The 13218-nt window shown below is 40.7% G+C and overlaps 1 protein-coding gene and 1 non-coding gene across 4 annotated transcripts; both read left to right on the plus strand.

Moving 5' to 3' along the window:
* LOC109832087 (bidirectional sugar transporter SWEET1a-like) lies at positions 10241-12719 on the plus strand. Of its 3 annotated transcripts, XM_020399532.1 has the most exons (7): positions 10241-10417; positions 10530-10566; positions 11163-11258; positions 11393-11507; positions 11598-11672; positions 12091-12210; positions 12297-12719. In XM_020399532.1, exons 1-7 carry the CDS (start codon positions 10381-10383, stop codon positions 12465-12467), a joined length of 651 nt encoding a protein of 216 aa, XP_020255121.1. In that variant the 5' UTR covers positions 10241-10380; the 3' UTR covers positions 12468-12719. The 3 variants fall into 3 exon arrangements, with proteins under 3 accessions (XP_020255121.1, XP_020255120.1, XP_020255122.1); XM_020399531.1 differs by having other exon boundaries at positions 10243-10417; positions 11393-11672; XM_020399533.1 differs by lacking the exons at positions 10241-10417; positions 10530-10566 and adding an exon at positions 10599-10823 and having other exon boundaries at positions 11393-11672.
* TRNAM-CAU lies at positions 10764-10851 on the plus strand. The gene is given in 2 exon segments: positions 10764-10801; positions 10816-10851. It is a non-coding gene; the product is annotated as a tRNA-Met (tRNA).

A 13218-nucleotide genomic window follows, 5' to 3' on the forward strand; every position in this document is an offset into this window, starting at 1 on the left:
GATCAAGCCAAGTATGAGGAAGCCCTTTCCTCCGGATCCCTTATGCCCAAGGCTATGTGTAAGATCCGAAAAGTCTCTAAGGAGACTAAAGCTCCAACTATTGCTCCTATGCCAAAGGAAGCCTTCTCCTTTAGCAAGAGTGCTCGAATAGCCCCTCCTCCAAAGGAGTGGGTTCAGCTTCTGCCAAACTCGTCCACCGAGTTGAAGGTTCTGCATCAGTGCTAAAGCGACGGGTATCGGGTCACGAAAGGCCCATCGCGATGGCTAACTCTGTCAACACCGAAGACATCACTGCAAAGGCCTTAAAACAGGCTAAGAAGAACACCGCTCGACGAAGGAGAAGATCTCGACGGCGAGCACAACTCCGAGAAAGCCGATCTCTCAACCAACACGAGCTAAAATGCAACTCTGAGCTCTGCGTTTCTGCTATGAAACATGAGACACACGTTCATGAGCCTAAACAAGAGCTTCATATAAAAATTAAACATAGCTCTCAAGAGCATGTTATTCAAACAAAACGCAGCTCACAAGAGAGCGTTATTCAAACAGAACGCAACTCTCAGGCATGCGTTTTAGAACCAAAACATAGACTCTAAGACTGTGTTTCATCAGCAAAACATAGATCTTAGGACTGTGTTTCATCACCAAAATGTAGACTTTAGTCTTGCATTAATCAAGCTAAACACGACCCTCGTGTTCCTTGTTCGGAACATGATGTGATTCGTCGTGTTCAAAAAGATCAACATAAATTTAAAATTCATGTTTGCCAAGAACCAGTCCCATCCACTAACGGACAGGGGGTTCCATCTCTACCCTCACGCTCTATGAGAGGTTCATCCTAAGTCTCCAACTTGTGGGAATTACTATCAAGAGAAAGACCGATGCAAAGAGTCGTTCGTTCATACCAATACAAACGACTGATTTCTAAGATTCTCTCGGGAAACCAGTGTTGCTCATGCACAGTCAATTTGTTAATGTTTAACCGACCAACGAACGTCACTTTGCTCAATAACCAACGACGTTCTCACAGGAAGAAGACTTTAAAGGATGAATACCTTAGAATCACTTCTAACATGGTCGGCAGAGGGAGATCATTAGTCTCTAGCTCTGATGAATCAGAGAAAGATCAGTCTCCTATCTTGAAACACCTCCTGAATAGGTCCGATGAAATTTATCAATATACTCGGACTCAAACGGGAGCCATTCCCCCGGTTAACTATCGAAGATTTGCCAGATGAAAAAATTCCGAGGATGAACACTCAGCCATTGCAGAGTCCCAATTATCAAGCTCTTTCGTTGGGCATGAGAGCTTCACCCACATGGTAGAAAATTCTGAAGATCTTTCAAAGAGGGTTGCTGAGCAGGAGGCCATGCTCCAAGCATAGTAGGAAACCATTAATCAACTTCGGGATATGATGGCTCAGATCATTGCCAATAGAGCCAATTTCTAAAAAGCTGAGTCACAACTCTGATCAAGAAGCTCATCACATAGTCTCTTCATCTGAAGAAGAGAAAGAAGCCGAGAATGAGCAGAATCCTCAATCAGCTAAAATAAAAGAATTGGAAGCACACCTCAATACCATTGCTAACAGAAGTGAGCTCCAAGACGAGGGAGTTTCCAGGCCCTATCCTGCCGAATGGGATACAGCCCCTTATCCTCCAAAATTTGAGGTCCCGACACTACAAACTTTTGATGGCACGGGATTACCGAACCAACATATCTATCATTTCAAGTCACAGACTGGGAATATTATATCAAACAATGTCATACTATCTCGATTGTTCATTGGCACCCTCAATAGAGTTGCCTTTGAATGGTTCAGGAAACTGCCTGCGAGATGTATCCAAAAGTGGGCGAATCTAGAGAGACTCTTCCTATCAAGATTCTTTGAAGAGGATACATAAGTCTCTATCCATACCCTTCTCGCCACTAAGCAGAAGAAGAGGGAGTCCATCAAAGTCTTCGTCAAGAGGTTCCGAAGCATGGCTCTTTGATGTTCGTCAGGTATGACACAGTCTACCTTAGTGGAGACATGTCGACATAACTTGCAGACCGACCTTCTAGCACAAATGCGGGTTGCAGAATGTCGTTCCTGGAGATAACTAATCTCTCAAGGCGAACATGCTCAAAATATTATTGCCAGGATCAAAGCTGAAGAACAAAGTATGCAGGATCAACCTAAGCAATAGGACCAAGACCAATCTTCTCAGTCAGAAGGAGAAGATACTACAGCCACTGAAGTCAATCCTCTTTAGTAAGATGGCGGGTCTACCAAAACTATCACGTTAACAGTTACCTCTGATAGTCAAACTCGTTAGATAGTGGCCCACTAGGCGATGTGTCATGTCTATCATTTTCCCCCTGCACTTGTTCAAGACTGGGGGTTGGTTTATTTGTAGTTCATTAGATTATGAGTAATAAATTTTTCTGAGTTGACATGTTCAATAGAATACCTCTATCAACCATGAAATCCGCTAAAACTATCAAGTTAACAATACATATCTGATAGTCCATTTCCTCCAAATTCCTCCACCAATCCTCTTCAAGTAGGATGACGGGTCCACTAAAACTATCACGTTAATGATCACCTCTGATAGTCTATTTTTTCCAAATTCTCCTACCAATCCTCTTTAGTAGGATGGCGGGTCTACCAAAACTATCACGTTAATAGTTACATCTGATAGTCAAACTCGTCAGATAGTAGCCGACCAGGTGATGGGTCTCTATTCTGACTTGATGGATAGTGACCCACAAGGTAATATGCCATGTCTACCCCTCTTTTTCTTCCCCTGTTAAGTTTTAATCAAGACTGGGGGTTGGTTATTTGGAATCCACTATATTAAGAGTAATGAATCTTTCACATCATCGAGTGAACATTATACTTCTGATGATCATCACCCCCACGGAGTATGAATTCAGTTTACATCACTCCCAATTTGTCACATTAACAATACACCTCTGACAATCCACTTATTAATCCTCGTCAATAGGATGATAAGTCCACAAAGTTACTCCAATCACAATACATTCCTGTCACGTTAATATCACACTTCTGACAAAATCAAGTTATTGACTCTCTCCAATAGAGCGATAGGTCCACAAATCCGTCAAGTTAACATCATACCTCTGACGATACAATCAACTTATCGACTCTCTTCAACAGAGTGATAGACCCACAAACCTGTCAAGTTAACATCACACATCTGATGACAAAATCCACTTATCGACTCTCTTCAATAGAGCGATAGGTCCACAAACCAGTCAAGTTAACATCACACCTCTGACGACCAAACCAACTTATCGACTCTCTTCAATAGAGCGATAGAGCCATAAAATACTGTTAGGTTAACATCACACCTCTAACAGTCAAACCCCCCAATAAACTTGTTAATCCTTTTTTCAATAATAATAGCAAGTTTTCATTATAAAATCTCCAACGGATTAAAGATTTTTTGGAATTATCTTAGTGATAACCAAGAAAATTTTAGAATTTTACTCTAAGTGAAAATTCATGCTAAGTTAATACTACACCTCTGGTACTTCTAACTTTCTTTTAGTATTTCAAGTGAAAACATAACACAGAAAGAAACAATGACAAAAGTCTACGTATTAAGAATCGTAGCATAAAAAATCCATGCCTTTTATGCACGGGGAATTTTATCTCGACTCCTAAACAGAGATAAGTCTACGCCTAACACGCGTTGCTGATTAATCTTTTAACGTGAAAAAGACACCAGGATTTATGATTGGGGAAATTTATCTCGACCCCTAAACAGAGATAAGCATGCATCTAACATATGCTACCGGGTGGTTCATTTCCGCGAAAATGACCAAGTCTACGTATTCAACATCGTAGCACTAAAAATCCATATCTTTCATGCATGTGGGACTTTATCTCAATCCCTAATTAGAGATAAGTCTACGGCTAACACGCATTGCCAGTTAGTCTTTTACCACAAAAAGGGAACCATAATCCATGTCTGGGGGATTTTATCTCGATCTCTAATTAGAGATAAGCCACGCGTTGCCGACTAGTCTTTTTCCATGAAAACGATAAAGTCTATGTATTTAAAATTATAGCACTAAGTCTAAGAGAGTTCATTTCTTTAGCATAACGTTACATATGAAACAGACTGAGATAATCCACATACTAGCCCGACTCAAACGGTAGTCGGCAAAGGTTTATCAAATCCGTTAATAGCTGAGGGTTTGCTAAAAATCCTATGAATGTTCACGGGCCCATCAGCTGAATGGATGTGAGCTGTGACGTGACGTTTGAGGGCTTCTGCTCATGAGTAACTTGTACCGTCACTACAGTTTCTCTTCAAAGCTCATCCTCACACAGGTCCTGCGTGGCAAATCCCTTCAACCAAGATGTCTTTCAAGCAGGTGCAGAGAACAACTCCTTTGTGACAAGGAATCAACAGCTCCAAGATCAGAGTTAAGATCCAAAGTATTCCAAAAATTCGTCTCAGTCAACCGTGAACTTTCTAAAACTTTGGAGGGGGTTCTGTAGGTTATTTAAAAATTACTACATATAGCTTATCCCTATCAAATAACTGATGATGGAAGTTATAATTTGACGGCTTTCAGAAGGCTATAATTTAAAGACTTTCACGTAGATCGATAAAGGTTACAATCTGATGACCTTCACAATAACTGATGAAAGCTCTATTCAACAGCCTTCACAATCAACATCGGGAGTGACAATCTAACAACTCTTATATTTTCAAGGAGCCAAGACGAAGGTTACAAGGTGACGATCTTTGCAACGATCTAGCAAAAGAGACTACAAATTGATGGTCTCTTCAAATCAAAACGCAGATATCTCTCAAACCGGAGGGAATTTGGCAAAACGAATGACGCAAACCCCCTTTGGAGGTTTGGTTGGCTCCGTCTCGTTGAGATAGCCTATTTTTATATATAATTCATTCAATTCTGACTTACGGTTTGAAAGTTATGACCTGTTCTTCACAGCAAGTTATGTTCTGAAGTCCGTCTACAAGACTTGACTTCGTCGGAACATTGAACTTAGACTAAAGCTCACCAAGCCCGTCTGAGGCTCGTCTCTACATCCCAGAGTCAAAACACAGAGTTTCAGATCCAAACGCAGAGCTCACCATTGTGTTTTCAATCCAAAACACAGGGTTCGTTGTTGCATTCCAGATCCAAACGCAGAGCTCACTGCTGCTTTTCAGCCCAAAACGCAGGGTTCATCATTGCGTTCTAGATCCAAACGTAGCCTTCATTACTGTGCTTTCATCCCAAAATGCAAAACCTAACTCTGCGTTCCAGATCCAAATGTAGAGTTCATTCTTGCGTCTCAGACTCTTAAAGCGGTGTGACCACTGCGTTTTGAGCCAACTGGAAACGCCTAACTCTGCATTTCAGGTCTAAAACGCAGAGTTTGGGCTCAGAACGCCATTTTTGGTGTTTGACTCGTTCAAGCTCGAGCTGAACGGTTCCAAAAACCATTTTCCCCCATGATTAGAGGGATTTCCGCCCCACTTAGGAGCGGATTAAGGGGGCAATTACACCCCTTAATCCCCCTATAAATATGGCTAAACTCAACTGAGTTCAGGTCTCTCTTTTTGGATCACTGGCTTTTTGACAGATTGGATCTCAACAATCATCTTCTGGATCTGAAGATCATCTTTCGGATCTGATTTTTGTGAGATCGGCTCAGCTTCTTCAGATCTTCTTGGAGCTTTGGAGATCAGCAACTTAAAAAAACTCTTAAATCATCTTGGAAGGCTTTTATGGAAGCCTTTGAGATTACTCGGCTTGGCTTGTGAACTCTTTCTAAGAGTTCTTCTCAACTCGATCAGAATTCAAAACTTGTTTTGCAAGTTCTTTTAAACTCGTTCAGAGTTCTTTAACTCGATCAGAGTTCAAAACTTGCTCTGTAAGTTCTTCTAAAACTCGCTCTGAGTTATTAACTCGTCAAGAGTTAATTTTAAACTTGCTACGCAAGTTATTCTTGATATCAATCAAGAAGAATCAACCATTCCAGTGAAGCAAAATGTCAGATCGTCAACGGAGAGCAAACTCGACGCGGGCATTCGAGGGAGGCACTCCATCGCCACCGTGAAGAACCCAAAATTAAACAAAGGGGAGGATCTCCATCGATTCTCTTCTCTTTTGTAATCAGGAAATTCGAATTATAATTAAGTTTGAGAGAGTTGTAAACATTCTTTTTCTAAGCATTTAGAGAGAATAAAATCAAATACGATTCTTTCATCATTTTCTTATTACAAATTTTCCAACAAACACACACATGATTCTCCTTATCCTCAACCTTGTAGCTCTCATGTTGATGCATGTAGATCTCTTTATCCAAGTCTCTGCGCAAGAAGGTTGTCTTTACATCAAGGTTTTTCAGCTCAGGGTCATCATGAGCAACAATACTCAATAGCACCCTAATAGAAGTGTGTTTCACCACCAGGGAAAATATCTTATCATAATCCACACCCTCTCTTTGTGCAAACCCTTTAGCCACTAGCCTCATATTGTACCTTTTACCACCGAGCTCTGAAGGATCTTCCTTTCTCTTATACACCCACTTACAACTAATAGCTTTTCTTCCTACGGGCCATGGGACCACCTCCCATGTTTGGTTCTTCCGAAGAGATTCCATCTCCTCCGTCATCGTAGCCAACCAACTCTCACTATCTCTATACTGAATAGCTTCCTTGAAGGAGACCGACTCATCATCCTCCACCGAGAGTGCGTATTCCACCAAATTAACCTACCCATAGTGCTTCAAGGGTTGATCAGCCCCCAGCTTCAGTGCCTGCTTGTATGCTTACCTTGGCTTAGTGAAAGCCAAACTATCCTCGAGCTGGTGTTGTTGTAGTGCTTGTGTATTCTCATGCTGAACCTCCTCCTTCTCAAGCCCATCATCTACCTGATTTCCCACTTGAACATGACTAGAACCTCGCTGGTCTTTAGATTCTATCTCAATAACCTGGGACTTTGAAGTCCCAATAGTCCCAACACCATCATCCTTGGGTGCCTTACAATCATAGATTTCTCATCAAAGGTAACATCCCTGCTGATCACAAACTTCGAATCTTCTGTACACCAAAGACGATAGCCTTTTACACCCTTTGCATATCCCAAGAATATAACATTCTTGGCCTCGCATCAAGCTTTCCCTCATTGATGTGATAATAGGCGGTACACCCGAAAATCTGGAGCCTCTCATAATTTGCATGCTCCCCTGACCATACACTATAGGGTGTATCACCATCCAATGTAGAATGTGGAGAACAGTTCATAATATAACAAGCTGTAGCCATCGCTTCTGCCCACCATTCCTTGCCCAATCCAGCATAAGATCGCATACTCATTGTTTTCTCCCGCAATGTTCGGTTCAGTTTCTCCGCGACCTCGTTCTACTGTGATGTTGACCTGACTATCCAATGTCGAACAATGCCCTCATGATCATAGAATTCCTTGAATGCATCATCTGTGTATTCTGTACTATTATCAGATCTTAGTGTCTTTAATTTCTTCCCTGTCCTGTTCTCAACCATTGCCTTTCACTTCTTGAATGTCTTGAATACCTCATTCTTATACTTTAGAAAATAAATCCAAGCATACCTCGTATAATCATCTATGAACGAGACAAAATATCTGGAACCCGCTTTGAAAGTTGTTTAAGCCGGACCCCAAACATCCGTGTACACATAATTTAGTATCCTCCTGCTTTTAGACTTGCTTCTCACAAACTGGACCTTATGCGCCTTTCCGTACATACAATCCTCGTAAAAATCCATGTAAGGTTTCTTTAGATTCTTCAGTAGACCCTTCTTACCAAGCAGAACTAGAACCTTCTCTGACATGTGCCCAAACCACTTATGTCATAACAGTGTGTGCTCACATGGGTCTCGACCACTTTCTTCAGTTACAACCGCTGCATCTCCCGTCGTTGTCGTTCCTGAGAGAGTGTATAAATTACCGTGACTAACAACCTTCATCACTACAAAGGAACCCCAAACAACCTTCTTCACTCCGTTTTCTGTAACAATCCTACAACCATCGGAGTCCAATGTACCAACTGAGATAAGATTCTTTCGTAAGTCGGGAACGTGCCTCACATCCGTCAATGTTCGGACCACTCCATCATGCATCTTGATCTTGATATTACCTAGCCCCACTATTTTACAAGCATGGTTATTCACTATCAATATGGTTCCACCATTAATGCTTTTGTAGGTAGTAAACCACTTCCTATTTGGGCACATATGGTAACAGAAACCTAAATCAAGAATCCACTTTCGGGAGATATCGTTGCCACCCGTGAATACATAGCATTCCTTCTCGTTCCCTTCCTCTAAAACATAGCTCGCTTCTTCCTTGTCTTCTCCCCTCTCAGTCTTGTTGTTGTTATTCTTCCCACCTACTCTCTTATTTGGACAGTCGACCTTGAAACGTCTAACTTCACCGCATTTGAAACACTCTCTTATCGCAAGAGGTCTTGATTTAGATCTAGACTTTCCTCCCTTACCTTTTCCTCGCTCATTGCTCCTTCCTCTAGCAAACAATCCATGTGCTTGTTCTTTGCTACCACCAGTAGTCATGTCGCTTGTTGCAATCTTCCGAAGGTCATCCTCTAGAAGCGCTGTTCTAGTCTCATCCATCGTTAAATTATCTCCCATAAGCATCAGTGTTTGCACCAGGTTCTTATAAGACTTTGGAAGAGATAGAAATAGTAGAAGCACCTGATCCTTGTCTTCAACTGTCACGTCTATGTCCTTTAAGTCTGATATGATCCTATCAAACTTGTTGATGTATTCCCGGATTGATGAGTCTTCTTCCATCTTGTAAGTATACAATTTGAATTTTAAATAGATATGGTTTATTAGACTCTTCATCATGAAGGTGCTTTTTAACTTTGACCACACGTCCGCAACCGTTTCCTCTCCATCTACAAAGAAAGGTATATCCCTTTCAAGACAAAGGATAATCGACGCCCGTGCTTTCAGATCCAACTCCTCCCAATCATCATCAGACATGTCCTTATGCTTCTTCTCTTTTCCAGCCAAAGCCTTGTGCAATTTTTGCGAAATCAACGAGTTTTTTATCTGCATCCTCCAATAGGAAAAATCATTCTTCCCATCAAACTTTTCGATCTCGTACTTTCTAACTTTAACTGTTTTGCTAGTTGGCGCCATCATCCGCTTGTATTAATAAATCCGCTTCTCTTAAAAAATTACCGAGCACCACCTCAAACCAGAAGCTACACCACTCCCAATCTCAATAACAGCTCTGATACCAATTGTTGGGCATAGAGGCACGTCCTCACGCCGCGGAAGCGATATAACTCGAGAGAAAGCCCTGGCTTTTGTTGTCACAAAAGTTTAAGTCAACCTCTTTATTTCTGTTTCACTAAGGAAACAAGAATAGAAAGTGAAATATCTCAACAAAGTAAAATATACGTTTTTCCTCTCATCATTTCTAGGTCTGACTTGTCGAGGGGACCTACAAGCAATAGTCAACACCCAGAAAAAAAATATAAAAACACGAGATTTACGTGGTTCGGCAAACATGTCTACGTCCACGGGGAAGGGGGAGGGAAGATTCCACAATGAATGAGAAATCCCAAAGAAGAAGCTTTGATTTTTACCCAAAAGAAATTGACCTCTCTTTTGTAAAATCCCTCCAATCTCTCTCTTTTTCTCTCCTCAAGATCTCAGATCTAGATCTCTTTAGCCGCCGCTTAAACCCTCTATTTCTTCTCTTAACAACCGACTAACCCTCTATTTTTATCTCCCACACAAAACCCTAGAAGAGACTGTCAGGTATTTATACCCGAACACCGATCCAAAACGGATTGGGAAACAATCCGCGCCCGCTTGGATAACCCGCTCGCGTGCGCCCGAGAAACCCACGTGGGTGTGGTGGCGGATTGGGAAACAATCCGCGCCCGCTTGGATAACCCGCTCGCGTGCGCCCGAGAAACCCAGTGTGGTGGCCGCAAGACACAAATTCACACCCACGTGGGTGTGGCCCCCACAATAACCCCACCCGTTCACATGTACGATCAGATATTTCACCGAAAACATCAAATAATCTCGTAGTTCCCGATATAAATAGCTACTAATTTCTCTCTCCCATGCCTTTGCATTTCACTCACAGCAGCACACTTAGTACTACGTAGTTACCAACGTTGACGTATGGGAATCCAATAACTCCAAAACAGTCTTCCCCCTTTTTCTCTCTCCATCTTACTCTATATATTCCAGCACAGAACCAGATTCAGGCCAAGAGAAGCAGAGATTTCCTTCTTTGTTTAATTTGGAGTGGGAAGCTTTGTTTATTCCCACTGTCATTTGGGTTCTCTGTTTCTTCTTCTTTCTTCTTCTTCTTCAGAGATGAAGGATGTTCTGCATTTTGTTTTCGGGATTTTTGGTAGGTTAATTTTTTTTAATCTGTTGTTTTTCTTTTTCTTTCGGGTGTAATTGTTGGAAACTGATAATTGTATTCCGGCATGGTTTTTGTGAATGGATTTTGTTGTTGACAGGGAACGCTACTGCTCTGTTTCTCTTCCTGTCGCCCATGTAAGCGTATATATATGTTACGATAGCTGCTTCTTGTTTCTTTTTCCTTTTTTTTCCTTAATAGTTTCCTGTTCTTCCTCGTTATAATTTCATTATTCTTTTTCAAATTTTATTTGATTCAGCAGTTTATTGAGATGGATTTACATATAGTGATTGCGATAATAACATCAAGGGGAGAAAGTAAATGCCCAACAAAGGGGGTGGTGGCGCAGTTGGCTAGCGCGTAGGTCTCATAGCTAAATTTGAGTTATCCTGAGGTCGAGAGTTCGAGCCTCTCTCACCCCAAAACTTTTTTATTAAATCATCAATTCTTTTAATTTTCAAGAGAAATTCATTACTGCTAAAAAAGAAAAGTAATTATCTTTGAAGTTAAAACTTAATCTCCTGATGCTCCGTAACCTTGTTTTCGATTTTTTTTAATCCATTCTGATTGCGAAATTTGTCAAGAAAATTAAAATTTGTAGGAGATGTTATACTGTGTTGCCGCATCCTAAATTTCTTAAAATGTCAGTTTCTCAAGAGATGATAATTTCCACAGAATCCTCTTCTTAATGAATTGCAGTCCTAAGTTTAATTCCAAATATTTATCTTTTCAGTGTGACTTTCCGAAGAATTATAAAGAGAAAATCGACTGAGGTATTCTCAGGGATTCCCTACAACATGACCATGCTCAACTGTCTCTTATCTGCTTGGTAAGCCAGTTCTAGATCTCTACGAAGAACGTCCCCGTCTGTGGCATTTCTAGATCTACCTGAATGTATGCGTACATATTGGTAGGTTTTGGCCACGATATATGAATAACGTGACACTTTTAATGTTTTTGAAGGTATGGCCTTCCATTCATTTCACCGGATAACCTACTTGTATCAACAATCAATGGCACGGGTGCCCTTATAGAGGCAATATACGTGCTGATATTTCTCATATTTGCACCGAAGAAGGTTAGGGAAAAGATTATAGGACTCCTTGCCCTGGTGACCTCTATATTCACTTTGGTTGCCCTCATCTCGACGCTTGCTCTTCATGGTCAGGCGAGGAAGCTCTTCTGCGGCATCGCAGCTGCAATCTTCTCCATATGCATGTATGCCTCTCCGTTGTCTATCATGGTAACAAGTTCTTCCTCTCAAAACATTAAATAGTAATGATGAGTTCATGGTCAGTTATCTGATAATGATTACTGATCCACTAGCTCCGTTCTGGTTGCATCAATATTTCAAAATAAACTGAACTGATGACATCAATTTGGATGTCTTTAGTAAATTTTAAACAAATATTTTTTGGATTATTACACTTGTAATCTTTATGCTAATCAATCATGCAAACTTGTTAGTACCTTGACATTATAAAACGAGTTCATATGAATAAATCGACACCTAAGCCCATAGACATGTTTCAGTGTTTGGTCTATGTTGGCTACAGATTGATTCGTTCATTTATGTGATACGAAATCTGCATTCATGTAAATTTATAAACCTAATTATGCAAAATCCATCAGAAGTTTCTGAATGATCTCGTTTTCTGCAGAGACTTGTGATCAAAACAAAAAGTGTCGAGTACATGCCATTTCTTCTCTCGCTATTTGTGTTCCTATGTGGAACATCATGGTTCATCTATGGGCTTCTCGGTCATGATCCATTTGTCACGGTAACTAAATTCTTTGACTCCAATAATCCTTCCTGTTCAAAATTTTCAACATGTATTCAGGATATAAATCTTTGGCATGTGTGCAGGTGCCTAATGGCTGCGGAAGCGTGCTTGGAGCAATGCAGCTGATCTTATATGCAATATACAGGAAAAACAACGGAAAAGCGGCTACTAACTGTCACAGTAATGGAGACTCTTTGAAGATGAATGATGTGAAACCTGCGCAAATCTACGAGCTAAATGGCGAACAAGTATAGACGGTGATTCAAGCATATCCTCCAGCTTTACATTTTCTCTACAACTCTCAAATGTTTCCGCTTTCTCTTCCTCATTTTGTCATCTACCCCTTCGAATCTTGGATGGGAATTGGAGAGTGATAGGAAAATTAAGTGACTCCATGGATCCTGCATTTTCTGTGGAATGGAATATGAATAAAGGGAAAGAGAGTTGTTCGGTAAAGGTCCTCCTCTTAGCACAAATCAACTTTTGAATGAATTTCTCATTCTGTTTCATCACAAACTTAACTTGTTTGTGTTCTTTCATAACGCTCTTTAAGGATTGGTGATTTGATGGTTTCCAGGGTGAAGGTTTTCTGGGATATAATATGCGAACACTTTCAAAGAATAAGAGGAGGGGGGGGGGGGGGCGGGGATCATCTGTTATTTTAGGCCAAAATGAGAGTACTAAACCCAGATAGGGACATCTTTCCCAATTAGACAATATATGTATCGATCTTAAGACTCAGCAACTAAATCCCTCAAGGATGGTACTTTTATAATTATGTTCAAAACCTAGATGGAAGCTGGCTCTCAACCAACAAACGATTACCCGTATGATGCAACAAGGAGACTTGTATAAGAATGCATTGTATATACAAGCCCTAGGGAGTGTTAGGATCTATGTATAAATAAATTTTAATATAAATATCAAATTCGTGACTAGACATGTGAAATTATGTCAGAATCAATATAAAATCTCAATAATTACTGCTTACTCCCCCAATTATAT

The sequence above is a fragment of the Asparagus officinalis genome, chromosome 3 (assembly GCF_001876935.1).
Source record: "Asparagus officinalis chromosome 3, Aspof.V1, whole genome shotgun sequence".
In the NCBI taxonomy this organism is placed as follows: Eukaryota; Viridiplantae; Streptophyta; class Magnoliopsida; order Asparagales; family Asparagaceae; genus Asparagus; species Asparagus officinalis.

Excerpts from the sequence above, each read along its gene's own strand:
- LOC109832087 (XM_020399531.1), top strand. The coding sequence starts at position 10,381 with ATGAAGGATGTTCTGCATTTTGTTTTCGGGATTTTTG. Across the intron at positions 11,259-11,392 it reads AACTGTCTCTTATCTGCTTG|GTATGGCCTTCCATTCATTT; the intron begins GTAAGCCAGTTC and ends ATGTTTTTGAAG. Across the intron at positions 12,211-12,296 it reads GTCATGATCCATTTGTCACG|GTGCCTAATGGCTGCGGAAG; the intron begins GTAACTAAATTC and ends GCATGTGTGCAG.